The following is a 26,335-nucleotide window of genomic DNA, read 5'->3' as shown; positions in this document are numbered from 1 at the left end:
TATGAGTCAGAGATCCGGGTGGCAGGGGGAAGGGAAGGGAGGTGAGGAAACAAAATAAAAAGGCCATTTAATCTCCAAGATATCTCCTAGAATGGTAAGCCTCAGGCAGGGGGATGTATTAATTTCTTCCTTCCTCCCAGGTAGACAGGGTCCTGAACAAAGGCAGTTTAACAGTCAGGCAGAGGGGCAGGATTCTCTGAGGCAGGCCAGTATATATAGGATTATAGTAACAAAAAGCAACGGAAAGCAAGTTGAAGAAACAGCTCTAACATGGAGTCAGAATTGACTTCTCCCTGCAACAAAGCCAGGACAAACCTGAAAGGTCATGCCACCCTCACAGACTTCAGTTCTGGAAAAGGACTGAAGCAAAGGGTGGCCGGGGCTCCTTTCAGCTGGCCAAGGCTCTCTCATTGAGGAGGGAATCCTGACAAGAAAGCAAACAGCTTGGGGGTGGTGAATCCTTTTTAAAATTTAGGCCTCACCTTGGGATCCTGACAGTGGGCTCTCAGCTCCCCATCCTCTGGGAGAGAGGTGGTGGAAAGTCTCGAGTGAGAATTTTGCCTCTGGTTTGGTTTTACTTCACTAGGCGCTGCCTGGAAGGGAGGAGGAACTCAGGAGATGGTGTGTTTTTGGACACAGTTGCTCCTTTCCCGTGACATGTTTGCACTGGAAGCCCAGAGGGTGGGTTTAGATTTGCCGTGGAGGTGACACACGAATCTGCCGTTAGGCCCTCTGGTCGAGCTCTGTCAGTGACCGTGGTCGAGGACATCCCTGCACTGCTGACTGTCCCTACAATCTGAGACATGGACACTCAGATCAAGTTGTGGCCTCTCCTTGGGACCAGCTAGGCTCCCAGAGTCACCTCAGCCCCCATTCTGAGCAGCCTGATGGCCCTGGCAAGCCTCAGGATGGGGTCTCACAGGGGCCAGTTCTAATTTACAGGCACCAAAGAGCTCCTCTCACTTCAAATAAGGACCCAAATCTTCTCCAGAAAGATGAGCAGTCTGGTTAAAAAAAAAAAAAAAAAAATTTGGCTGGTAAAGAATAGCATAGCTAGAACAAAGTTTTATTTAGGTTGACTCTAAAAAAAAAAAAACACACACACAAAAAACACCAAAAAGCAAAACACATTAAAAACTTTATTGTTAAGTACCACACATGTCTAAATTTGCATCAGTTTGAAACACTTCTGCTGGCTTTGCAGAACACAATAGCTGCAAGTTTCTTTAAATCTTAACAGTCCCTGCTTTAGGTCTTTCCAGGCTCGTCTGCTCCGGCCTCCCCCTCCTCCTGTGGTGGGGTCAGTCTACTCTGCCCCCACGCTGACATCAGGTCACCCCTGGGCCAGTGGGAATCTGCTTCTAGAGGGGTTGGCCCTGCAGCTAGGGTGGCCTGTACTCCTTGAGGAAGCCCTCTCTTGTTGTTTTCTCTTTGCCCCATTTTTACTCCCAGCCTGAGTGGCTAACTGGGGATATTCTAAGCAAAATTCACCCCAGTGAAGTTTCATGGAGTCTTCCAGAAATGCAGGCTGGTATCTGATAATTCCTTTTTTTTTTTTTTAATGGAAGTGGGGAGTAGCTGGGACAAATCCCCTGGACTGGAGCTGGGTAGAACAGGCAGAGGGGGGTTTAAGTTCCCTCTCCCTCCCTCGTTGGTGGGCCTGGCCAGCTCCGCAGGTAGGAACTACTTGCTCTGGGGAGTGAGGACCCTGAACAGCCACTGGAGTTTGAAAGCAAATTTGACGGGGGGTAAAAAAAAAAGCAATGAAAAAAAGTCCATAAATAAAATCTGACAGGTGCTGTCTGAATAACAGCCCCCTTTCTGGCACGAATGATCTGATATAATGTAGGAAGATACGTTACAGTAGAAAGAATATTACAGCAGCGGTGATTTCCCATCTGTAGCGCTATTCCCCCGCTTCCTGAAATCTGCAATTTGAGTGCATTTTAAACACATCAGGAATGAGTGATGATTCTCCAGACCAAGGGAAATACTCCATAAAAAAATAAAGATAGAAAAGGCATGCTATTTTAATGGCAAACTTATTTTGGATACTTAATGGTAACTGGTCTCGGAATTAAGGGAGGGAGCAGCAGGGACCCCTGTGCCCAGAGGCCAGCACAGGGCCCTGGGCTGGCCGGGAGCAGGGGCAGCGCTCGCCAGTCCCCGTGTCGTCGGCCGGGACCCTCAGTGCTGCAGCAGGAAGTGGGTGGCCACGTTAAGGTCGTTATTGGAAGCTCTCAGGGCTTCCAACGCGTCGCCCCTGGAAAATCCCATCTCCATGAGCCGGGCGACCTGAAAACAGAAACAAAACCAGAAGTCTGATGAGGAGGCTGACCGCATTACCACCAATCCACCAGCCCCACGATGTTCCTCATGCGAGTTTTAATGCTCCTTGTGAGCTTTTCAGGTTAAAAAAAAAAATAAACCACCCTTTCATTTGTGTGAAAGCTGATGTTTATGAAACGACAACGGACCCGTTTTCGGGTGCTCACTATATATGGTCCACAGACGTGCATTTTCTCACTGAATCCTCACTTTCAGGACAAGGAAGGGGGCTCCCGAGGGTCAGTGACCTGCCAGGACGAGCAGAGGGTGGCTGCGCTGTGGGCCCTGGCCTTGGGGGGTGGGGGATGGCAGGTCGTACAGCAGCCCCGGGCACAGGCCTTCAGGGTCAAATCGGATTCCTGAAGAATAACTTATCCCAGCCGCATTTCCCCGGGCAGGTGAACAGCTGCCTAACTGGGGATTTATTCCTGATGCTGGTGGACTCTGACGGTACACACTCCTTGGAGCTCCTGGCATGGCTCAGGCAGAGCACGGCCTTGGGGTGCCCGCCCCACAGCCTCTCCCAGGAGGTGGAGCGCCCCCGGAGTCCCCACCAGCAGAAGGGAGGAAGTCCAGGCACAACCTTGCGGAGGAGGCAGCTAGAGCCATGGAGGATTGGGAGGAGGAGGCTTGCGTTTTTTTCAAACACAAATCCTGAAGCTGTGAATGCAGAGGTTTCCTGTGCTTTTACATACAGGCGGTCTCCAAGGTCGAAACGGCAGGGTTATTGGTTTGTTCTTTGTGACCTGTTTTCCCACTTGAAAATGTATTACAAAAACATCTAGGACCCTGGACTAGCCGCAGGGGTCTTTTTTTTTTTTTTAACTTATTTGGAAATAAACTACATTTGCAATAACATATATTGAAAAGAGATACTCTTCCAAATGTTGAGATTTTCAACAAGGTGTAAGTTGACAAGGGACTGGGGACTTAGTCACCACTTCTAACCTCCTTTGGACAGAACGCGATGCCCCGGGGGGCACACAGCGGTCAGAGCTCTGCCGCCTCTCCTTGCCCTGCGGAGGAGGGTGTGGGCGGGGTGAGTGGGGAGGGTGGGGCGAGTGGGGAAGGAGGTGCAGAGCTGAATGGGCCAGAACCATTGAGATCACAGGTTCCTGGGCCCTCAAGGAATCTTTTGTTGTTGTTCAGTCACTAAGTAGTGACCCCATGGGCTGCATGCAGCACATCTGGTTCCTCTGTCCTCCACTCTCTCCTAGAGTTTGCTCAAACTCATGTCCATCGAGTCAGTGATGCCTCCAACCACCTCATCCTCTGCCACCCCCTTCTTTTGCCTTCAATTTTTCCCGGCATTAGGGTCTTTTCCAATGAAGTCAGCTCTTCACATCAGGTGGCCAAAGTATTGGAGCTTCAGCATCAATCCTTCCAATGAATATTCAGGGTTGATTTCCTTTAGGATTGTCTGGTTGGATTTCCTTGCTGTCCAAGGGACTCTCAAAAGTCTTCTCCAGCACCATAATTGAAAAGCATCAATTCGTCAGCACTCAGCCTTCTTTACGGCCCAACTCTCATATCCGAACAGGAATACTGGAAAAACCATAGCTTTGACTAGATGGACCTTGTCGGCAAAGTGACGTCTCTGCTTCTTAATACACTGTCTAGTTTTGTCATAGCTTTCCTTCCAAGGAGCAAGCACCTCTCATGGCTGTAGTCACCGTCAACAGTGATTTTGGACCCAAGAAAATAAAATCTGTCACTGCTTCCACTTTTTCCCCTTCTATTTGCCATGAAATGATGGGGCCGGCTACCATAATCTTAGTTTTTGAATGCTGAGTTTTAAGCCAGCTTTCACACTCTCCTCTTTCACCCTTATCAAGAGGCTCGGGAAGAGGTTAACCCAGCTGGGAGGAAACGAGGCACACTTTTCAGAAGCTGGGGCTCCAGCCGGTGTTTTTCAAACTGAGGCTGGGACCCCTCATCATTGGGTTAAGACCAAGATTAAAAACAAAGCGCATGGTGAGGGTCTTCCCTCCAAGGAAACCTCATTCTGGTTCCCCGCCTCCACACACGCCCCCGAAGGGTCGACCCTGGGGAGGAGGCCAGTGGCCCATTTCCAGCTCAACCTTCGGGCTGAGGCACTGATGGCTGGTGTGGGCAGAGGCGGGGGGCTCTGCTTCCAACTCCCCTCAGGGAGGAACAGCCGTTTCTGGAGTTTCAGGAACACTCCACCACTCGCTGGCTGGGACAGAAGGCTCTTCCTCAAGGGGGCCGATCTGAGTCTCACTACTTGTCACCCGTGGGGCTTCCAAGGCCTTGATCTGTTTTGAAGCCACAGGAAATGCCCCGTTTCCTTCTCTGCGTGAGGCCTCCAGTGTCCTCCTCTCTCGCTCCTGGTCCCTCCTGGCTGTGTGGCTCCGTGTCTCCCACCTGGTTAACTCGTCTTTGTCCCAATGGTCTCAGGGCCCCATGGCCTTTCCCGAGTCCCCCAGCTGAGGACGAACCCAGAGTGGGTGCCTCGTGGTCCTGCCAACTTCTGTCCTGTGCTCCTCCTGGCTGGGACTGGGCAGGTGGCTCCTCCTTATCCTGGTCAGGGCCTGGTGGCCTTTGCCAACCCCGTGTCTCAGGGCCCAGCACTGTCCGGCCTGCCCCTGCCTCCCAGCGCTTGCCTGTTTGTACTGCTGCAGGATATGGTGCTGCTGGCATGGTGTGCCCAGGGCAGAGTGCGCCTTCCTGTGATTCCCAGCCTTGGCACAGTGGGCGTGCACGTGTGTGCGCACGCGCACATGCCCTGAGTGTGTAATGACAGCATTTTGGGGTGGTGAGTGATGCTGGGCCTGCGATAAACTGAGCGAAATGTGCTCAAGCTAGGCCCCTGGGCTCTGGGTGAGTTTAACCCACTCGTCCAGGTTTAGGACTGGGCGCTGTCAAACTTCTGATCACTGTCTAGTAACCGAAACTGCCCTCAGCTTAAATTCTGTCCTCGATGGTGTTAGTCAGCTCCCTCAAACGGGTATCATCCCCATCTGATTAGCAAATGAACAAGCCACTCAAGGTAAACGCCAAGCAGACGAGATCAGAGGCGAGCCCAGAACTCACCAGAGCCCGCCCCTTTCCACCCAGGAGGCTTAGTCAGCAGTCTTTTTGCATTTTCACCAGTTTCAGATTCAGTGTTATTATCCGTTGCGATGTCATCAACATCCCTCTCGAGGGGACGAGAGGCGCATGTGTCTTGGTGGCATCCTGTGTCAACAGGAGCTGAGTGGGGCCTTCAGACCAAGGCCCTTTTCTTCCATGAGTGTCTGCTCCATCATCTGTCTCAGGCTCCTGCCAGACGTGACACGTCCGTTCTCAGGATCCACACTTTTCCCTTTTCCTTGGGGGGCCTTTCACACTGAGTGTCACTCGGGGAGAAGGGCCACAGGGCATGTGCTGGACATGTGGTCAACAGGGCGCAGCCACCTCGCCGGTCCAGGTAGGCCTACCAGGCTATTTCCACTCCTGGATCGACATAACCTTTCACGATGCTTATTCCCGTGACTTCTGGTTAAGGACCACGATATTTAGTAGAGTGAACGTGGCCCAGTGAGGAGGTGGGCAGCTCCATCTCTGCCATGTCCCTTACCCGTGGACACACACCACGGGGCCAACGATTTGGCCGTTTTCAATGATGGGGAACAAACCGCGTGGCAAATGCCACATTCGCTGTCACCTCTAGGACTTAAGGCCTGGCTGCTTCTTTGCACCCAGCGACAGGAACAAATTCATCTGTTTGGCAAATCACGATTCATAACCTGGAGCTGGTGACACAAGAGCCTCGCCTGGGTGCTGGCACTGGGCGGGGGTGCTGGCCACAGCTTCCATCTGCTGGAGTTTCCTGTCCAGCGACTCTGAATCTGGTTTGGAATCAAGGAGATGCTGAGCACAGGTCGCCCCCCACACAGAGCAGAGCACGCGTGGCACTGGGGCCAGAGGGAAAGCGGCTGGGGTCTGGGGTGCGCCGGGCTGCGTCTGAAGTGGAGAAGTCCTGGTGAGGAGAGACCCATTCCGGGCACGCCAGGCTGCCTCCGAGGTTGTTCTCTCCCAGACACCATCGACCACATGTGCCGTCACTGGTTTTGACAGCCGAGCTGGGTTTTTCGCAGGTCTCCGCGGCTCTGTGCAGGCCGCGCTGGCCGGCCATCATGAGCTGGGTTTTTCGCAGGTTTCCGCGGCTCTGTGCAGGCCGCGGCTGGCTGGCCATCACAGCCCCTTGCCTAAAGCTGGCTCTGGGGTCTTTTGGATTTCTTGGGCGGTGAGGAGACGAGTGTGATTAGAGAATCTGCACTGCTGAATGACCTGGTACTCTGACCAGAGGAGAAAGCTCAGAAAGTAGAAATCGGGTTAGCAGTATTTAAAAACTGAACAACACAAGGAAAGGGCACTTGTGGGTTTCCTTTAGTTTCCCAAACTATAAATACCTACAGAAAAATGAAACGGCAAGCTTGGGGTGGGTACGAGGAAAATATTAGAGGACCAGAAGGAGGACACTGAGGGGTTCCCACAGGGTCCCCATCACCCCACAGGGGACAGTGCTGGCTGGGGCGCCCACGGCCACACAGGAGCCCGCGCCTCCTGCTGCTGCCCATCCTCGGGGGCCCAGGGCTCAGCAGACGGTGCAGCCCCGGCCAGGGTGGACGCCAAGAACCATCATCATGGTCCTGCTTGTTAACCAGCGCCTGACTTGCACAGACCTCGAGCGTTTCGCAACCGTCCGGGTGTGAAGGCCGACTTAGCCTGTGACGCAGGGACTCCCGTGCTTGGGGGTGGCGAGAGAAGGCCGAGGCCACACAGGCCTGTGGTCGGGTGAGCGAGACTCAGGCAGGACTCTCTAGAGGCTCACAATTCCTCAAAGTAAAACCACAGGGGAGCTGGCAGCTGTGAAAGAGGCGTCCCAGCCCCGGGGGTTGGGAGGCGGGGACCCCGCCAGGTGGCAGAGGGGCTCCACGGAGTCACCAAGTGACCCCAGGCCAGGAACTAGGGCGCCGGGCTCCCAGCTCCTCACCGCTTTGGGGTAAGAGAGATGGGTGTGAAAGGCCTGGGACAGTGGCTGGCAGCTGGCAGGCGCTCAGGAGCATCTCCTCCTGTGATCATCCTGTGCTACCGAGAAGCCACTGGGCCAGGTGTGATCCCTCCCTCGGGGCCTCTGAGGTGACAGAACTGCCCTTGGGTTTTGTTTTCGGCACTCACTTTAACTGCTTCCACTTTGCTAGTTTTATATCCTTTGTTGGTCAAAGAACTGGCGTGTCTTTCATGAGATCAAAGGCAGGCTCGTTTTCAGAGGTGCCACGGCGAGCTCGGAGTGGCTGGAGGGGAGCAGAAGGGCCACCCCCTGAACCCTGAGTCACTGCCATCCAGAGAAAGGCTCAGGTTCTGAGATTCCACCCCAGGTCCACAGCCGAGCACCCGCCGCGCCCCCCCCCCCCACACCTCCCACCAAGGCTGAGTGTGGCCACGCTGAACAGCGAAGCACGGGACACGTCACCTGTTTCTAGTGGCTGCTGCCGCTGCTGCTGCTGTCGCTTCAGTCGTGTCCGACTCTGTGCAACCCCACAGACGGCAGCCCACCAGGCTCCCCCGTCCCTGGGATTCTCCGGGCAGGAAGACTGGAGTGGGTTGCCATTTCCTTCTCTAGCGTTTAAACCTTGCAGATAAGCATTGGCCTAACAAAACTAAGATGGTCAGCCCGAGTGAAGGTGGACAGAGTTGAGAGCACGTGAGTCAGTGCGGGGCTGGTGGGGCCGCAGCGGTGCCGAAAACCCAGGACAGGAACTTCCTAAAATGCATCTCCTCCAACGTTCCTTTCCTGTTTCAGAGCCCAGTGAGTCCTTTCTTCCTTCTGCCTGCCCATCGATCGTGGGAAAGTTTCCATCTAAAAATTCTCGACATGAAATATCAGAGTAGAGTTCCCCTTAGTTTCTAGTCTAAAAACCTGAATGATCCTTGCCTCTAACTTCTTTTGGAAACCGGGTAGAGCTGGGTCAATATCCAGAGAGGACGCTACGATTTTCCTCGTCACTTATACACAAAAAAGTCAGGTGACTTAAATGTAATGTCTCCAGGGCCTGTTTCTGGTGACTGAAAATGCGACTTCCCAGCATTATGATCAGAGGAATTGGACGGGGAGCAGAAGCGGGCACTGAAATTGCAGCTCAGAGGGAAACGTGAGTGCAGGGGCCCCGCAGTGATGTCTGGCTCCAGCTGCTGCTCCTGGTCAGGGACCCCGAGGCCAGCCTGGGGGACGGGAGGGGTCCTGTGACCGTCATCCACACGTGTGCTGTAAAGGAAGACACGGTGGAACATACTTCCCAAGGAGAGACCCCAGCAAGTGAGAAAAGAAACCTGAAGAGAGAGGAGATAAACCTGGGCCAGTGTTCCTTTCCTTTCCCCTTTTTCTTTTTTAAATCCTCTGTGGTTGGGACAATAACCACCTCAAGGTTATTCTTACTCAAGGAAAGGCATCAGAACCTGCCTTAACATTCTACTTGCAGTTCAACTACGCTCTGACCCGAGTGAAGCAGCGCGCTCATTCCAATGACATCTACAGCAATTCCTCTCAGTCTGAACCACTCTTCTGCTTGTTTTGAGTAAGACTGTGGTTTTAACTTCCCTTTAGCTAAGGGTGTCAAAAACAAATGGTTTTGGGGGTTCTTACTTCCCAAATTCTGACTCTTGCAAAAAGTCATGCCCACCTGAAAGGTGGTCCCAGCCCTCCCCACAGGCTGCCCTGGTGGCTGGCCACGTCCCAGGCCACATGCACGCCCTGCCAGGAGGGGCGGCCCCCTCTTGGGCTTGTCAAGGCAAGCTCAGGGCCAGAGCCCTGTGGGTCAGAGCTGCCCTCGCCCGTCAGCTGGCCCCCGCACCCCCTCCTTGGAGCTGCTGAACCCCTGTGGTCACACAGCTGGCTGAGTGGACTGGCTCTCCTCTGTGCCTGCCCAATGCAGGCAGCTCAGCGGCCCCTCATCTTTGCACCTTCCTGTGTGCTTTGGGGTTTGGTCCTGAGAAGACCCTCACTACTGGCTGCAGGGGCTCCTCTGCTTACATCTTTCAGCATTCAGCAGACTCAGATCAGATCAGATCAGATCAGTCACTCAGTCGTGTCTGACTCTTTGCGACCCCATGAATTGCAGCACACCAGGCCTCCCCGTCCATCACCAACTCCCAGAGTTCACTCAGACTCACGTCCATCAAGTCAGTGATGCCATCCAGCCATTTCCTCCTCTGTCGTCCCCTTCTCCTCCTGCCCCCAATCCCTCCCAGCATCAGAGTCTTTTCCAATGAGTCAGCTCTTCGCATGAGCTGGCCAAAGTACTGGAGTTTCAGCTTTAGCATCGGCACCCCCCAAATTGGCTGATTATTTGATTGCTTCCCAGTAATTCACTCTAACAAATCATGTGTTCTAACACTAGTATTAGAGATCAGAGATGGAAAGGGCTGACGGAGGACCACCCTCTAACACATTTTTAAGTGAAAACAAGAGTTCTTTTGAAGGAGAAGCCCTCCAACCACACCTTCACATTCAGGCCTCTAATCCCCTCCACCGGGGCACCTGCTGCCTCAGGCTCCGTGTTAGGAGAGAACATGGAAGAGAAGGTGCCAGCCCCCGTGCAGTTCACCATCTGCCAGGGAGCCAGATGGCGTGGGTGTCTCTAGATCAACACTCAGCTCACTGCGGGTTCAGACACTCAGGGCAGGAGCACTACGTGAGGGGCTGTTTTCATAATGAGCTCTGTGGAATTTAGCTGGGCTTTTCAGAGGCAGTGGTAAGGATCCCAGAGATGAGGGAAGACTTCCTGAGATTGAGATCCTCTCACACTGAAGAGATTTGGCTCCTTATTCACTGAGATTGAGTGTCTGTGTGATATCTCTCTCTACCGGGGCCAATGGGTATTTCAGAGGATGCGAATGGAATCCACACAACTCCATTCCAGTCTCACATATTATAAACATGTTAAGTGTAACCGTATCTCGTCTGGCAAGTCTCATAAGCACTAGGACTGTACTATGTTTCCCAGGCAGGGATGGAAGAAATTACATATGTGGTTATGATCATAATAAGCCCCTTCCTCCGTGTCTAATCCATCCTCTGAGGAAACCCAACAATGTGATTCCTTGTTTAAAATCCTGCTTGGTTTCCTAATGCCTAAAGTCCATATAGTCAAAGCTATGGTTTTTCCAGTACTTCTTTATGGATGTGAGAGTTAGACCATAAAGAAGGCTGAGTGCCGAAGAACTGATGCTTCCAAATTATGGTGCTGGAGAAGACTCGAGAGTCCTGTGGACAGCAAGGAGATCAAACCAGTCAATCCTAGAGAAAATCAACCCTGAATATTCATTGGAAGGACTGATGCTGAAACTGAAGCTCCAATACTTTGGCCACCTATTGCAAAGAACTGACTCACTGGAAAAGACTCTGATGGTGGGCAAGATTGAAGGGAGGAGGAGAAGGGGATGACAGAGCATGAGATGGTTGGATGGCATCACTGACTCAATGGACATGAGTTTGAGCAAGCTCTGGGAGTTGGTGATGGACGGGAAAGCCTGGTGTGCTGCAGTCCATGGGTTGCAAAGAGTTGGACATAACTGGGTGACTGAAGAACAGCCTAGAAGCAGAGGTCCATGCCCCGCTGAGGGCCTTGGGATGCCTTCCTGTTTATTCCCTACGTGGGGCCCCTGCCCTACCTGTCAAGTCCCACTCCAACTTCACCCACCTGTGCTCCCCAAATCTGATGTGCTTTTCACCAGGCTGCCTCTTTATAGACAGCATTGCCCTCCCTCCCCACCACACACACACACACACACACACACACACACAGACACACACACACACTGGCATTCCTTCAGCAGCATCGGGAGACTTGGATGCAGCTGACCAGAGCTGTCCCTCTGCCAGGGCCCCTGCACCAGGCTCTGCACCAAGCGAGGGCAGGAATCGTTGCCTCACTTATCTCTGTATTTCAAGAACCCAGCCCAGGGTTAGAGCAGGCAGAGCAGACAGCTGATAACTGCTGGCTGACTAGAAGGAAGGAAATAAATGGACGGAAGAGAAGTCAGTATTTGTCAAGTCCACATTCATCTTACTTTCGCTAAGTCCCAGCTCTGACTCCATGAGTCTAACTGTCCCGTCTGACTTCATCTGTGCGTCCCATTAAGCATGAAGCCAAGAGTCCTTTCTAAGCTTGGGGAGGGCTCAAGAGAGGCAAACTTGGGAAGTATTTCCCCCTTTTCATTAAAAAAAAAAAAAGATCAATAATGATAAAATTTCATTATTTGTTAATTTTGAGTTTGGGGGTAATATAAACAACCCTTGGTTAAGAAGAAAAAAAAATTTTAAAGCAAGAGAAATGCGATAATGAATAGATTTATTTTTAAGATAGTAGGGTTTGGGATGACATCTGGAATGGGAGAACTGACAAAGGTGCTGGCTGAAAGATAGTAGGGGTGGACTGTGAAGAACTGAAAATCCAGAAACTTAACAGCAAAAGTAGAAAAACTGGCAAATATTTCTACAGTCCTACACCAGACTATTATTAGACTTAATGAGGGATGCACATTCTTTCTTAGACTAGTCTTTGTTTTCATAATAGATGGACTATATTTCCTATCTTAAATATCTCTCACTAAAATTCCTAAAGTTTTTGCTCACATCAGAAAAAAAATCATTTCCCTTTTTCTTGGTTTAGAAAAATTACTTTTTCTTAATGCATTAAAATCACATGACTCTGATATTTAAATAAAGAAAATTGTTGTCACTGTTCAGCTGCTAAGCTGTGTCTGACTCTTTGTGACACCATGGACTGCATGCAGCCCACCAGGCTACACTGTCCTTCGCTATAAAGAAAGAAAATACAGCACATCCAATTGAAAAATTAAGCATAAAAAGGTTTTGTTAATTCCAACTATCTTAATGTTACTAACAAATAGTATTTATATAGTGTCTCAGTTCAGTTCAGTTCAGTTCAATCACTCAGTCATGTCTGACTCTTTGCGACCCCATGAATCACAGCACGCAAGGCTTCCCTGTCCAACACCAACTTCTGGAGTTTACCCAAACTCATGTCCATTGAGTTGGTGATGTCATCCAACCATCTCATCCTGTCGTCCCCTTCTCCTCCTGCCCTCAATCTTTTCCAGCATCAGGGTCTTTTCCAATGAGTCAGTTCTTTGCATCAGCTGGCCAAAGTATTGGAGTTTTAGCTTCAACATAAGTCTAATGAACACTCAACACTGATCTCCCTTAGGATGGACTGGTTGGATCTCTCTGCAGTCCAAGGGACTCTCGAGAGTCTTCTCCAACACCACAGTTCAAAAGCATCCATTCTTCTGTGCTTAGCTTTCTTTATAGTCTAACTCTCACACCCAAACATGACTACTGGAAAAACCATAGCCTTGACTAGATGGACTTTGGTGACAAAGTAATGTCTCTGCTTTTTAATATGCTGTCTAAGTTGGTCATAACTTTCCTTCCAGGGAGTAAGCGTCTTTTAATTTCATGGCTGCAATCACCATCTGCAGTGATTTTGGAGCCCCCCAAAATAAAGTCAGCCACTGTTTCTACTGTTTCCCCATCTATTTCCCATGAAGTGATGGGACCAGATGCCATGATCTTCGTTTTCTGAATGTTGAGCTTTAAGCCAACTTTTTCACTTTCCTCTTTCATTTTCACCACAAGGCTCTTTAGTTCTTCTTCACTTTCTGCCATAAGGGTGGTGTCATCTGCATATCTGAGGTAATTGATATTTCTCCCGGCAATCTTGATTCCAGCTTGTGCTTCTTCCAGCCCAGCGTTTCTCATGATGTACTCTGCATAGAAGTTAAATAAGCAGGGTGACAATATACAGCCTTGACGCACTCCTTTTCCTATTTGGAACCAGTCTGTTGTTTCATGTCCAGTTCTAACTGTTGCTTCCTGACCTGCATATAGGTTTCTCAAGAGACAGGTCAGATGGTCTGGTATTCCTATATCTTTCAGAATTTTCCAAAGTTTGTTGTGATTCACACAGTCAAAGGCTTTGGCATAGTCAATAAAGCAGAAATAGATGTTTTTCTGGAACTCTTTTGCTTTTTCCATGATCCAGCAGATGTTGGCAATTTGATCTCTGGTTCCTCTGCCTTTTCTAAAATCAGCTTGAACATCTGGAAACTCACAGTTCACATACTGCTGAAGCCTGGTTTGGAGAATTTTGAGCATTACTTTACTAGTGTGTGAGATGAGTGTAATTGTGTGGTAGTCTTTGGCATTGCTTTTCTTTGGGACTGGAATGAAAACTGACCTTTTCCAGTCCTGTGGCCACTGCTGAGTTTTCCAAGTTTGCTGACATATTGAGTGCAGCACTTTCACAGCATCATCTTTTAGGATATGAATTAGCTCAACTGAAATTCCATCACCTCCACTAGCTTTGTTCGTAGTGATGCTTCCTAAGGCCCACTTGACTTCACATTCCAAGATGTCTGGCTCTAGGTGAGTGATCACAGCATTGTGATTATCTGGGTTGTGAAGATCTTTTTTGTACAGTTCTTCTGTATATTTTTGCCACCTCTTCTTAGTATCTTCTGCTTCTGTTAGGTCCATATCATTTCTGTCCTTTATGGAGCCCATCTTTGCATGAAATGTTCCCTTGGTATCTCTTTTTTTCTTGAAGAGATCTCTAGTCTTTCCCATTCTATTGTTTTCCTCTATTTCTTTGCAATGATCACTGAGGAAGGCTTTTGTATCTCTCCTTGGTATTCTTTGGAACTCTGCATTCAAATGGGTATATTTTTCCTTTTCTCCTTTGCTTTTGGCTTCTCTTCTTTTCACAGCTATATGTAAGGCCTCCTCAGACAGCCATTTTGCTTTTTTGCATTTCTTTTTCTTGGGGATGGTCTTGTTCCCTGTCTCCTGTACAATGTCACAAACCTCCATCCATAGTTCATCAGGCACTCTGTCTATCAGATCTAGTCCCTTAAATCTATTTCTCACTTCCACTGTAAAATCATAAGGGATTTGATTTAGGTCATACCTGAATGGTCTAGTGGTTTTCCCTACTTTCTTCAATTTAAGTCTGAATTTGGCAATAAGGAGTTCATGATCAGAGCCACAGTCAGCTCCTGGTCTTGTTTTTACTGACTGTATAGAGCTTCTCCACCTTTGGCTGCAAAGTATACAATCAATCTGATTTTGGTGTTGACCATCTGGTGATGTCCATGTGTAGAGTCGTCTCTTGTGTGTTGAAAGAGGGTGTTTGCTATGACCAGTGTGTTCTCTTGGCAGAACTCTCTTAGCTAGCCTCCAGTTAACCCAGAGATCATATGGAAGGTACACTTGTAAATGTTACTCTAAGTGTCTCGAGACAAGGGCAGCATCTTTCCTCTCTTTTACAGTCTCTCGAGCACCTACCACAAAAACTACTGAGCATCTACATAAATAATGCCGGAGGAGGGGGACTCTGTGTCTTAATGTGGGACCGTCTTTAAGAGTATTTAAGGATAATCAAGAAACAAAAGACAAAATTCGGAAAAAAATCAATGAATAAGGAAGTTTATGTTAAAAACAACCTCTCATGTATTTACATCTTTTCATAACAGAGTCAAGAAGAAGCAAATGGTATTTTAAACTGATAGCAATAACATGTTAACCTCATTCTTGTCATTCTGGGAGGATCAAGGACAATGATTCATTAAAAAAAAAAAAACAACACTAAGACTTCAATTACACACATTCACCTTGTTATCACTTTTTAACACTTTTTTCCCCCCAAATGTCAAAACTAAGAACTATTTACCCTTTAAATACTTTCTATTGTTAACGGCTACTCTTTGAGGGATGTGAGCTGGGTTCTATTAAGGAGACAGTAATATAACATAACTTTATTTCCCTTCACCTGAATTTGAGAGTACTGGTTTATTTTTCAATCAGTTATCGTAAATATTTCACAAATGCCAAGTTGCTTGGCTTTAGTTTCTAATCATGGAGCTACCATTTTTCAGGTAATTCGTCAATGGAGGCGGAAGAGAACTATGGCTCCTTAATGCATCTCTCAACCCTAACGAGTAGCTCAAAGGATGAGTCTGAGCTGAGAAGTTAAGGGCGAGGGGCTAGGTCAACTTCTCAGGCACATTCAGCTGGTTTCTTTCACTTGTCGTGGCCTCACCCAGAGGGAACTGTGGAGGTTCTGCCCAAGAGCCCTTCTTGAGCTCTAGAAAAAGCCAGGATATGGACAGTTTTGCCACAGATGCTGAGGGCCTTGGGTTGGACTGGTGTTTGCTGGCTCTGGTACCGGGGGCGGAGGTGGGCATGGTGCGACCTGCTATGAAATGTTGACCTTGGTCTGCTTTCTTGAGAAAAAAGTGATGTTCACAGAACGAAATTTAAAAGGGTTGTTACTGAAATGCTCTAAACTGACTTTTATAGATTTTCAAAAACTTCCCAGTGTGAAGAAATCAGAAACATCAAGGAAAATTTCAAGAAGAGCACTAAGAACCTGATCACTCTTCCACCCAGATTCACCAATTATTACTTTGCTGCAGTTGCTTTCTGTCCATATGCACACACACACATGCTCTACACACACACACACACTCTCTCTCTCCCACTTATTTTCCCTGAGCCACCTGAGATGGAGCCGCATATATCCTGCCCCTATTTCCTTGTCTGCTCTAATCTACAATGCAGGCATGCTAAGCCGCTTCAGTGGGCGACTCTTCAGTGTCCGACCCTGTGCGACCCCATGGACTGTAGCCCTCCAGGTGCCTCTGTCCCTGGGATTCTCCAGGCATTTCCTTCTCGGGGGATCTGCCCGACCCAGGGAGTGTATCCAAGTCTCTTATGTCTCTTGCACTGGCAGGTGGGTTCTTTACCACTAGCACCACCTGGGAAGCCCACATACACAACATAATTTCAGAATTGCTGTATTCGTACCCATGAGGAGTTTGGGATTTGTTTGCAGTTCTTTTTTTCTGGTTTTTTTTTTTTTTTTTTTAGGCAGAGGACAGATTATGTTCACAAGTAACTGAAATTAATTTTCCCCCTTTCTTATATCATTCCCTTAAGATACAGTTGGAACATTTACTTCAGTTGTCTTTTAGTTTTATGGCTGTCCCCGTGTTGATTTGCTTTTTGAACCTGTAAAACATTTACTTGATTCCTGAAGTTAAAACCATACAGACAGAGAAGCTCCCGGACCTTCTGCTTCCTTCTCTCCCAGCCCTTGCAGTGAACCAGGTTCAGTAGTTGTGTACATATGAAACGTCTACACTTAAAAATAAGCAATCGCAATGCAATTTTCTTTGAAATTATATCCTCCTCAAAGTCATAAGACCCAGATAAGCCAATGAGAGGGCCCAAATGTCTAAAACGGGTATAGCTGGCAGTTTACCTGGTATCAAGATCTCTATTTATCACTATACACTTGAATTCTTTCAAGTTCTGTTCACCAGAACTGCTGGGGGTGTGAAGCCCGGGTTTAGGGCAAGTACCGGGTGTTAGGTTACCTGCTCCTCCGAAACCTCTAGAGGTGGGGACGCTGGTTGTTCAGCTTGCCGACCATCCTGATAGTTTACGTTTCTTCGCTGACGCAGAGGAGGGAAAAGACGGTTCCAGTTGATCATTCCTCCCTATAAAGAGATCATCACACAGAGATCAGACATGGAGGTGAGGAAGCCTCGTAACGCTCGGCAGAGCCTTCTCTGGTGATGCAGTCACAGCTGCAGACTGGAGGTAAGATGTCAGACGGATGTGCTGCACGCAAGCGGAAAGGGCCCTGCAGCCCTTCCATCAACACGCTGCAATCGGCAGCCTGCAGGAGATGCGCAGAGAGAAAAGGAGGGGGTGGGTGCTGCCAAAGGGATTTGTGTCCTCTGGCTGCGGAGGGTGGCGGAAGACGCAGGCAGTCACTCCTAACCTCAGCCCCACGGTGTCCCCACTGACGCCATCCCAACTCCACTGGGCTCTGGAGAAGCCGCGAGGAGGCTAACTCGGGGTGCGCAACCAGAGACCTGGCGCTTCCTTCAGCAGCTCTTTAAAATGCTGCTCCTCCCTCTTCTTGTTCTTTTTTAAAATTTAAGTAAATTCCGAGCAAGGTCAGCAGAGAGAGAGAGAGACTGCAGGTGGAGATAAACCCCAGGTTGGGGGACAGGCCTGAGAATGTAAAGGTAAATCCTCCACAGAGGGACAAGCGGTTCAGGCCTGTCCTCCGTGTGGCTTTCTGGATAACTTAACATTGATGGCGAGGTCACTTCTTGCCTTTTCTATGTCATCAGTGAACAAAAGCCACAATGGGAAGAAAAAAAAAGTATGCACCTCACGCTGCTTTTTAAAAATGGATGCTTTTTTACCCATATGCCAACTTTTTAACTGATCAACTTCAATCTGTTTCTAGATGTCTTCTGGTTCTGGAAGATTTAGAGACTAAGAAAACCTAAAATTTTTCCTACTATAAATACTTGTGGATAAAATTTTAAAATATTTCAAAAGCAGAGCTGAACACAAAGGGGAGACAGAGGCCCGAGGGCGACAGAAACAAGCTCTGGAAACCAGTGCGGTAAAGAAGCAGGGACAGGTGTGAGGGCGGGCACACTCTGCTAACTCAGACCCACCTGGGCACTGGCACCTATCTGGGTTCAGGAGTGGAGGCCTCGGGTCTGAAAGAGGCTATGACTGTATGCAAAGATGTGGTGAAATCGCTCAACGTAATACTGAGTAAAACAAGCACAAAAGTACATCTGTATGACTCCCTTTATGTGCTGACTTTTCTGTATGTTATACTTTAATAGAGTAAGTATTACAAGAAGAAATAGAAAACTTGACAAGACTTTTAGCCATTAATGTCACTGAAATAATACTTAAGGATAAGTCCATGAAAATTTTAAGGACCCGCTGTCTTATACAAATTGTTCTAGAGAAGAGAAAAGGAAAAGAGCTCTCCATCTAATTTTCTGAGGCTATGTAATGCTGTTTCCAAAATCAGAGAAGGCTATCATAAAACAGTCCATTTTTAATTTATGGACAGGTACAATAATCCTGAATAAAATATCAACAAACTCAGTCCAACAGTGTTAAAAAAATTACCATCTTATCCAATAAGATATATTAAATTAGGATTTATCTCAGAAATCTTAGAAAATATAGTAATGTAATTCACACATTAACAAATTAAAAGAGAAAAAACAAATGCTCACTCAACAGATATAAAAATAATTTGATAAAACTTGATGAAGAGATAAGAATGCCTATAACCACCTCTTGCATTCAACACAAGTCACTGCATCATGAAGACAGACCAATCAATTGTGAAAGAAAATGCAGCAGGATGGAAGGGAAGAAACAAACCTGTCATTCACACAGGATGACCGTCTTACCTAGACCATGAGGACTCACAAGACAGAATACAAGACACAAAAATATCAGTAACATCCCTTGCCTGCGATCACTGAGAAAATGTAACTGCAAAAAATTCCTATTTACGAAGAATAATAGAAACTATTTAGGTACTTAGGAGGGCTTCCCTGGTGACTCAGATGGTAAGAGTCTGTCTGCCTGCAACACAAGAGACGTGGGTTTGATCTCTGAGTCGGGAAGATCCCCTGGAGAAGGAAATGGAAACCCACTTCGGTATTCTTGTCTGGGAAATCCCATGGACAGAAGAGTCTGGTGGTCCATGGGGTCACAAAGAGTCAGACACGACTGAGCTACTAATAGCTCTCACACTCACTTATGGTCCTTATGCATTAAATCTAACAGAAGATCTGCAGGTCTCTATGAAAAATGGTAAGCTTGATTGAAGGGTATCAGTGGAAAGACAGCCCATTCCTGACCGAGAAGGCTCAAAATTGGCATCTTTCCACACTCTGCCAATTCCAGAGTGCAGCAGAGATGGTGGGCTGACTCAATAGCCACACTCTTAAAATAAGATTTCTTTTGGTGACACAGTTACTAGAACACATTCTCAGTGTCCCCTGCGTGGACTCAGCTGGGCCAACGGTACGTAAGCAGGAAGGGCACGCGGGACCCCCAGAGGGGGCCTTCGAGGGAGGGACGCAGCCCTCCTCAGTGCTTCCTCCTCCTTCCTGGCCCCGTGCTGAGGACAGGGCAGCAGCAAGAGAAGAGGACACTGGGGGCAGCAGCTGCTCCCGACGGTTCGGGGCTGTCAACGTCTGACTTGTTTTACACGAGACAGACTCACGCCTTGCTTAGGTTTCTGTGATTCCACGCTGCTGTCACATGCAGCTAAAGCGGTGTGTGTCCATGTGTGTTTTGGTGGAATGAGACAGCCTGAAATTAAGGGTCAAAACTAGACCTGAATACTTTCAAGAAGTATAAAGGAGGATTTTTATCTACCAGTTATTAGGACTTACTGTCAGACGACAAGAATAAAGAAGGATGGCCTGAGCACGTGATAGGTGAGCAGTGCAAAGAAACAGGCTGAGAAATCAGAAGTAAACATGGACACTTAGCACATGATGGAGGGGGCCCTGGAAGTCAGCCGGAAAGACACCATTTAGTGAACAGTACTGGGACAACTGGTAAAAAGACAGAATTAGACCTCACGCCACATACAAAATAAGCTTATTTTAAAATAAACCCCATAGATTAAAGATTTAAATCTGGAAAGCTAAGCTGTTAATAAACATTTCAAAAGAAATAAGAGATATTCTTTATGTTGCTGGGATGGGAAAGGATTTCTAAAACCAAAATATGAAGCATAAATCACAAAAAAAGGGTCGCTAACAATTACAACAAATAAGAATTTTGTGTGATTATAAACAACAGAGCTAGAAGACAAAGTATAGATTAAGAGAAGACATGTGTAACATATAACTGACAAAATAGTATCCAGAATATGTAAAGAATCAATGAGAAAAAATAAATAACACAAGAGAAAAGTGGAGAATGCATATGAAAAAACAATTTACAGAAGAGGAAACCCTGAATCAATAAACAAAAGATGCTCAACCTCACTAGCATGGGAAATGCAAATTAAAACGGCACTAAGTCATTTTATAACCGTAAAGTGAAAGTGAACTCGCTCAGTCGTGTCCAACTCTTTGCAACCCCATGGACTGCAGCCCACCAGGCTCCTCTGTCCATGGGATTCTCCAGGCAAGAATACTGGAGTGGGTTGCCATTTCCTTCTCCAGGAGATCTTCCCGACCCAGGGATCAAACCCAGGTCTCCCGCATTGCAGCCAGGCGCTTTAACCTCTGAGCCACCAGGGAAGCCCTAAAAGTGAAAGTCGCTCAGTCGGTCTTTGCGACCCCACAGACTATACAGTCCATGGAATTCTCCAGGCCAGAATACTGGAGTGGATTGCCTTTCCCTTCTCCAAGGGATCTTCCCAACCCAGGCATCAAACCCAGGTGTCCCACACTGCAGGCAAATTCTTTAACAGCTGAGCCACCAGGGAAGCCCTTATAACCGTAAGACTGGCAAAAATAAAATGTCTAACAACACCAAGGATGGGGCTGTTGATGAGAGTTTACACTGGCACAAACATTTCAGAGAACAATGTGTCAAGATCTAGTAAAACTGAGGATGTTCTATAGTCTAGCAATTTTATCTCCAGGTAGCTGTGAGTGCCTCAAGGGGCATTTAGAAGGATATTCTCTGAAGTACTGATTATAATATTAAGTAAGAAAGCGTAAAAAAATTCAACTGTCCGTAAGTAGGGAAATAAACTAGTGAGTGGTTCCATTATATAAAAGACTATTACATGTGCGGCTAGAATAAATGAACTAGATCTAATGGATACATCTCAAAATACAATGTTGAATGAACAAAGAAAGCTACATAAGAATACCTGCATATAAAACTATTTATATAAATTTAAAAATATTTAGAATAATTCTATCTAACCTATTTTATGGATATATATATGTATGTGTGTACACACACACACACACACACACACACACACACATGTGGTGATGCTGCCCCCACCCCCCAGGGAAAATTTGGGGGCAGATGTCTGGAGGCATTTTTGGTTGTCTGAGCGGGTGGGGAGGAGTCTGGGGAGAGGGTGGTGGGTGCTGTTGGTTTTTAGGAAGTAGAGGCCACAGCTGCTACTGTTGCCGCTGCTGCTGCTAAGTCGCTTCAGTCGTGTCCGACTCTGTGCGACCCCATAGACGGCAGCCCACCAGGCTCCCCTGTCCCTGGGATTCTCTAGGCAAGAACACTGGAGTGGGGTGCCATTGCCTTCTCTGACGGATGCTACTAAGCACCCTCTAATTCACAGGACAGACCCCACAACAAAGGACGGCCTGGACCGAAGGGCCCACAGTGTCCTGGCTGGGAAGCCCTGATATACACACAGGTGGTGAAGATACAAATACATGCAGGCAGTGGACACCGTAAAAGGCATCAGACACACAATACAGCTGCTTCAGGACAGGACAGTGGGAAGGGCGATGAGCCTTTGGGTGAATCTGTAACATTTTATTCTTCAAAGGGAGTGAGAGTGAAAGAATAAGCAAAGCAAAACAAAAAACCAACAACAAAAAACAAAACTAAACCCCAAGCTGTGATAGAAAAAAGTGCTTAAAAAGCAGAAAGTTACAGGAGCTCTAGGCTCTGGGGTGTTTTGACACTGGCCTGCCTTTTCTGTAGGTTCAACGTGAGCCTCTGCAAACAGGAAACACTTCCTTCACTTTGTCTTCTTCAAAAGCAATAACCACATACTCAAAAGAGGAAGGAGGAAACAGCTTGCATTTTGAAGAGCCATTTTATGTTATTAGTTGGTAAGGAGATTTTCAAATGAAGTCAAAGTTCTTCTGAAAACAAGCAAACAACTGATTTTCCAACTGAGAGCAGCAAACGATTGTTCATGTTGTATCATGTGGAAGTTACGTGGACTAGAACTCTATCTCTAAAGGTCCTGGCTGGTTTCAGAGGGGACTGCCAGGAAGGCCATGTCTACACCTAGAAGCCGGGTCAGAAGAGTCCCCCAGGGGCCCTGGGGGCACTCACGGCTTCCACAGGAGACACGAGCAAGGTGCATGGTCTGGTCCTTGATGCCACAGAGCTCCTGATCTCTCCGGGGAAAGGAAGACATCCAGAAAGGGAAAAGTCAGAACCAGGCAAGGAGGTCCAGGAAGGAAGCCACGAGGCATCAAAGGGCACAGCCAAAGCTCGGGGTGAAACTTCAAAGAGGCTGGGGGCTTTTAGCCGAGTTTTAAAGGTTGAGTGTGGTTTCAACCATGGAGAGGCTAGCCAGGCATTCTGTCAGGCTGTTCAAAGACAGGGGACTGAGAATGCATTTATTCCTACTTCAAGGGCCAAAACAATGCTCTGCAATAATGACGGAGGGACAAAAGAGTAGAGGAGGCTGAGTGACTGAGAGCAGTCTCTAGAGCCAGAATACCGGGTTCAAATCCCAGCTCTGCAATTATCACCTGACCTTAGTGAAAGTGGAACTGAAGTCACTCGGTTGTGTCTGACTCTTTGCGACCCCATGGACTGTAGCTGCCAGGCTCCTCCGTCCATGGGATTTTTCCAGGCAAGAGTACTGGAGTGGGGTGCCATTTCCTTCTCCAGGGGATCTTCCCAACCCAGGGACTGAACCCGAGTCTCCTGCATTGTAGGCAGATGCCCTACCGTCTGAACCACCAGGGAAGTTCACGTAACCTGAGGCTTTAGTTAAAAAACAAAACAAAACAACAACTTCTTTGAACTTCAGTTTTCTCATCTGTAATATGCAAATAACAACTGCACTCACAAGGACATGAGAAATAATGAGTTTGTATATGTAGGGAATTTAAAACAGAGCCTGAAAAACGTTTAAAAGCATATTACGTATATATTTAGCTATTATTACTGATACTTGTATGGTTATTTCTCATCTTCCCAGCTCAACTACAAGACCCTGGAGAGCTGCACTGGGGGTGAGATTTGCATCAAAGCCCCCAGGTGGCGGCACGACTCCCAGCTCAGTGCAGCCCGAAGCTGGTTCCCCAGCAAAGGGCGAGATGGAGGTTACAGAGCGGTATAAATGAATGTGATGGTTTAGAACAATGAAGTCTTTCCAAAAGCATCCTTATAATATTTTAAAAGGTTGGTCACTGGGGGCTGGGAAAACATCCTTTATTCTCTGTGTTGGTGATCTGAAAGCCTTTATCAGATGCTAGGTTCTGAACTGTGAAGCAGGTGGGGCCCTCTCCACGGTGGCTGCATGTGGACCGTGTCAGGAAGATGCTGGGGTGGGTTATGGGTTCATCAGGACATAGGGACAGGACTGCTCAGTGACACTGAGAGGCAGCACCTATGTAAGAACCATCCACCCTGCTGTGGCCCATGGCTGTCCAGTGGCCTCCACGTCGCGGCACGCACAGAGGGCTGTACGGGTGTGACACACGGGACAGAGGAAGCCCCCACACCTGGCCCGGCAGCTTCGGGCCCTCCCCGCCGCCCTGTGCACTGAAGGGATCGCTACCTCAGCCCACCTGTGACCGGGACCCAGGGGTTGGGAAGTCCTGCTGCAGACTCTAAGGAAACACTGCACGTTTAATGCGAGCAGCTTACCGTGGAGTTCAGACACAGGGAAGACCAGAGTGCTTCTGGTGGCTTGTTACAGTAAAATCAGCGGAAGCAGAGTGCCTGCTCAAGCACCGGTAAGAACCTGAGCCATGAAGCTGGAAAGAGAGCTCAGACGGCGTCCCCATCTTCCAGAAACTCCCAGTCTGGTATTCTATCCGTTAAATTGCTTTTCCTTCTTCGTCCAGGTTACCTGGAACACCCTCTGCTTGGTCAGTGGTGCCTCCTTCGCTCTACACACCTTCCTGGGACACTGGACCCCCCTGCCCCCACGCCCCTCTGGCTTCTGGAGAATCATGCTTTCCTGGTCTTTTGAGACTCTGGTCACTCCCTGAGTGCCCCTGAGAGCTGCTGCCTCTGGTCTGTGTCCTTAACACGCTGGCTGGTGTCCCTAAGGTCCTGTTAGGATCATTCCTCCTCTCTCTCCACGTCTGTCCCCAGGGCTTTAGTTTCCACGTGTCTGGTGGAGACTCCTACCCCGCCCCCCATCCAGGTGCTGCCCCCTGGAGCCACACGGCCGGCTCTCCCGACAGGTCCCCTCAGAGGCTCCAGAGACATGTAAGATGGAGCGTGTCCCAGACAAAACTCGTCATCAGTCCTGTATCTCTTCCTGTGTCCCCATTCCTGGGGAATGACACGGATGTGCATCCACAGCACAAGCCAGCTCACCAGCTCTGAGAACTGTTAAGTCCCGAGTCCTTCGGAATCCGTCTGCTTCTCTGAACTCTGACTCCTGCTGTCCCATTTTAGATCACCATCAAGGGTGATTTTCTGAGAGACAAATCTCATCATGCCATCTTTCCACTTAAAAACCCTTCAGTGTTTCCCACTGCCTTTCTATCAGTCTTAAAATACTTTTTTCTTCATTGATAGCAATCACAAACCCACTACTTGCTAACATACTTTTTTATGAAAAAAAATTTTTTCTGAAAAAAGATTATTAATTACTGAGAAGAACGTCATTATTTTCTATTTTTGGATACCTCTTTTATGTCTGGCTTAATGGAAGATAGCTGGATTCTAGCATCTCTGTCTGCAGTCAATTCTGCTACAAGCTTCTCTGGCTTCTGAAGTATATAAAAATATCTAGCCATATGGAGATATAGAGCTAGAAAAAAAATTAGAGTATATTAACAGCCTTCTCTGTAGATATTCTTTGATACTCGTCAAGCTCTTATTGGTTTTAGGATACAGTTCGGGTTTCTTACCAGAGCTTGCCAGCCTCCTGTTGACCACCCCAATGGTTTTCCTCACCACGCTGGCCTCAGTCTAGACACCTGCCCAGGAGGCTTCTCTAATCCCCGGGGTGAGCTAGTCTGGGGTGAGTTGCTCCCTCATGCACCTTGCCAAGGACAGTCCTTGGGACGATACACTTCAATCTCTGCTAGGAATTTTCCCAGCCGGTGACGAGATGCCATGAAGGCTGAGACTGTCCTTCTTGTCTCTGTATTAATAGACCCAGCCTTGCCTGCCACCCGGCATATCCAACTACTTAAGAAATATTCGCTGAATGAATAAGGCAGTGGACAAACATACAGCAAAGCATATTCTGAGTGAAGTTCTAGGAGGTTTTCCTTGGCAAAGACGGAACAGTGAGTTGTAATACAGGGCCCTAAGTGTCGGGATGGCCAGGGTGGGAGGGGCTGAGGCTGGGAGGTCCATAGAGTGGAGCACATCACATGGCCGATAGGACCTTTAACAGCAGGAGGTGGCAGGATGCACTGTCTCCCTCTAACCCGGGAACCAGCAGTTTTCAAAGAACCACGGCTGGGGGGCTGCGGTGGTGCCGGGAAGCTGGAGCTAGGAGCTCCTCACGGGAGGGGTGTTTATAAAGCGCTGACTGCTGCCCTGTCCACATCGCAGGCAGCCGCTCATGGTGTAAATATGAGCAGGCTTGGCTTCATTCCCGTACCTTCTATGTGCAGAGCGCTGCACGGGGCCAGGTGAAGAGGGCTGTGACACACCGAGAGGCGGCTGATTCCCACGGCCCAGAGAGCGCTTAGCTGAGCTGACAAGACAGAGGCATGGTGGAAACTGAACAGGAGGCACTGGGGATGCGGCACGTAGTGACCGGGGGCGATGTGAGAGGCCTCTTGTTAGATTGAGCGCCAGGGGCTGCTGGCATCAGCACTAGCTTCATGGCAAAACCCGGAAACAAACCCCATCAGAGCCGCCACACCCAGAAACTAGCCATACATCTATCCATCATGTAGATGAAAGATGGCAGGACAATCATAGGGCTGAGAACAAGCCCGATCACGTCTTTGGGAAGCGGATCCTGGGTCATGCCCAGGAATACGACCAGGAGAAGCACGTGGGAGATGGAGGCGGACATAGCGTGTGAAGCGCCCTGTCGTCACGTTTGCACAGATGCCAGAAGTGGTCACAACAGTGGCGCTCTGCACTGCCGGGCACAAGCAGTCTTAGCAGGTGCTTGGAGGAAATCATGGACTCGAGGGAAACCGGGGGGTGGCTTGAACACAGTCCCAGGTTAATTTGACAGCTCTC

The 26,335-nt window shown here is 48.4% G+C and overlaps 1 protein-coding gene across 2 annotated transcripts in view; it reads right to left on the bottom strand.

The window, feature by feature from the left end:
- Window positions 1-1,125: 1,125 nt before the first annotated feature.
- The window catches only part of UBAC2 (UBA domain containing 2), a 170,492-nt gene continuing 145,282 nt past the window's right edge, over window positions 1,126-26,335 (bottom strand). For both annotated transcript variants that reach the window (XM_055542931.1, XM_055542930.1), the window contains 2 exons: window positions 16,795-16,917; window positions 1,126-2,295 (listed from right to left, as the gene is read on the bottom strand). In XM_055542931.1, coding sequence (XP_055398906.1) covers window positions 2,188-2,295; window positions 16,795-16,917 — 231 coding nt within the window. In that variant the 3' untranslated portion in view covers window positions 1,126-2,187. The remainder of the gene's footprint in view (window positions 2,296-16,794; window positions 16,918-26,335) is intronic.

This window comes from Bubalus kerabau, chromosome 12, assembly GCF_029407905.1.
Source record: "Bubalus kerabau isolate K-KA32 ecotype Philippines breed swamp buffalo chromosome 12, PCC_UOA_SB_1v2, whole genome shotgun sequence".
Taxonomy (NCBI): domain Eukaryota; kingdom Metazoa; phylum Chordata; class Mammalia; order Artiodactyla; family Bovidae; genus Bubalus; species Bubalus kerabau.
This window is presented reverse-complemented; position numbering and strand designations above follow the sequence as displayed.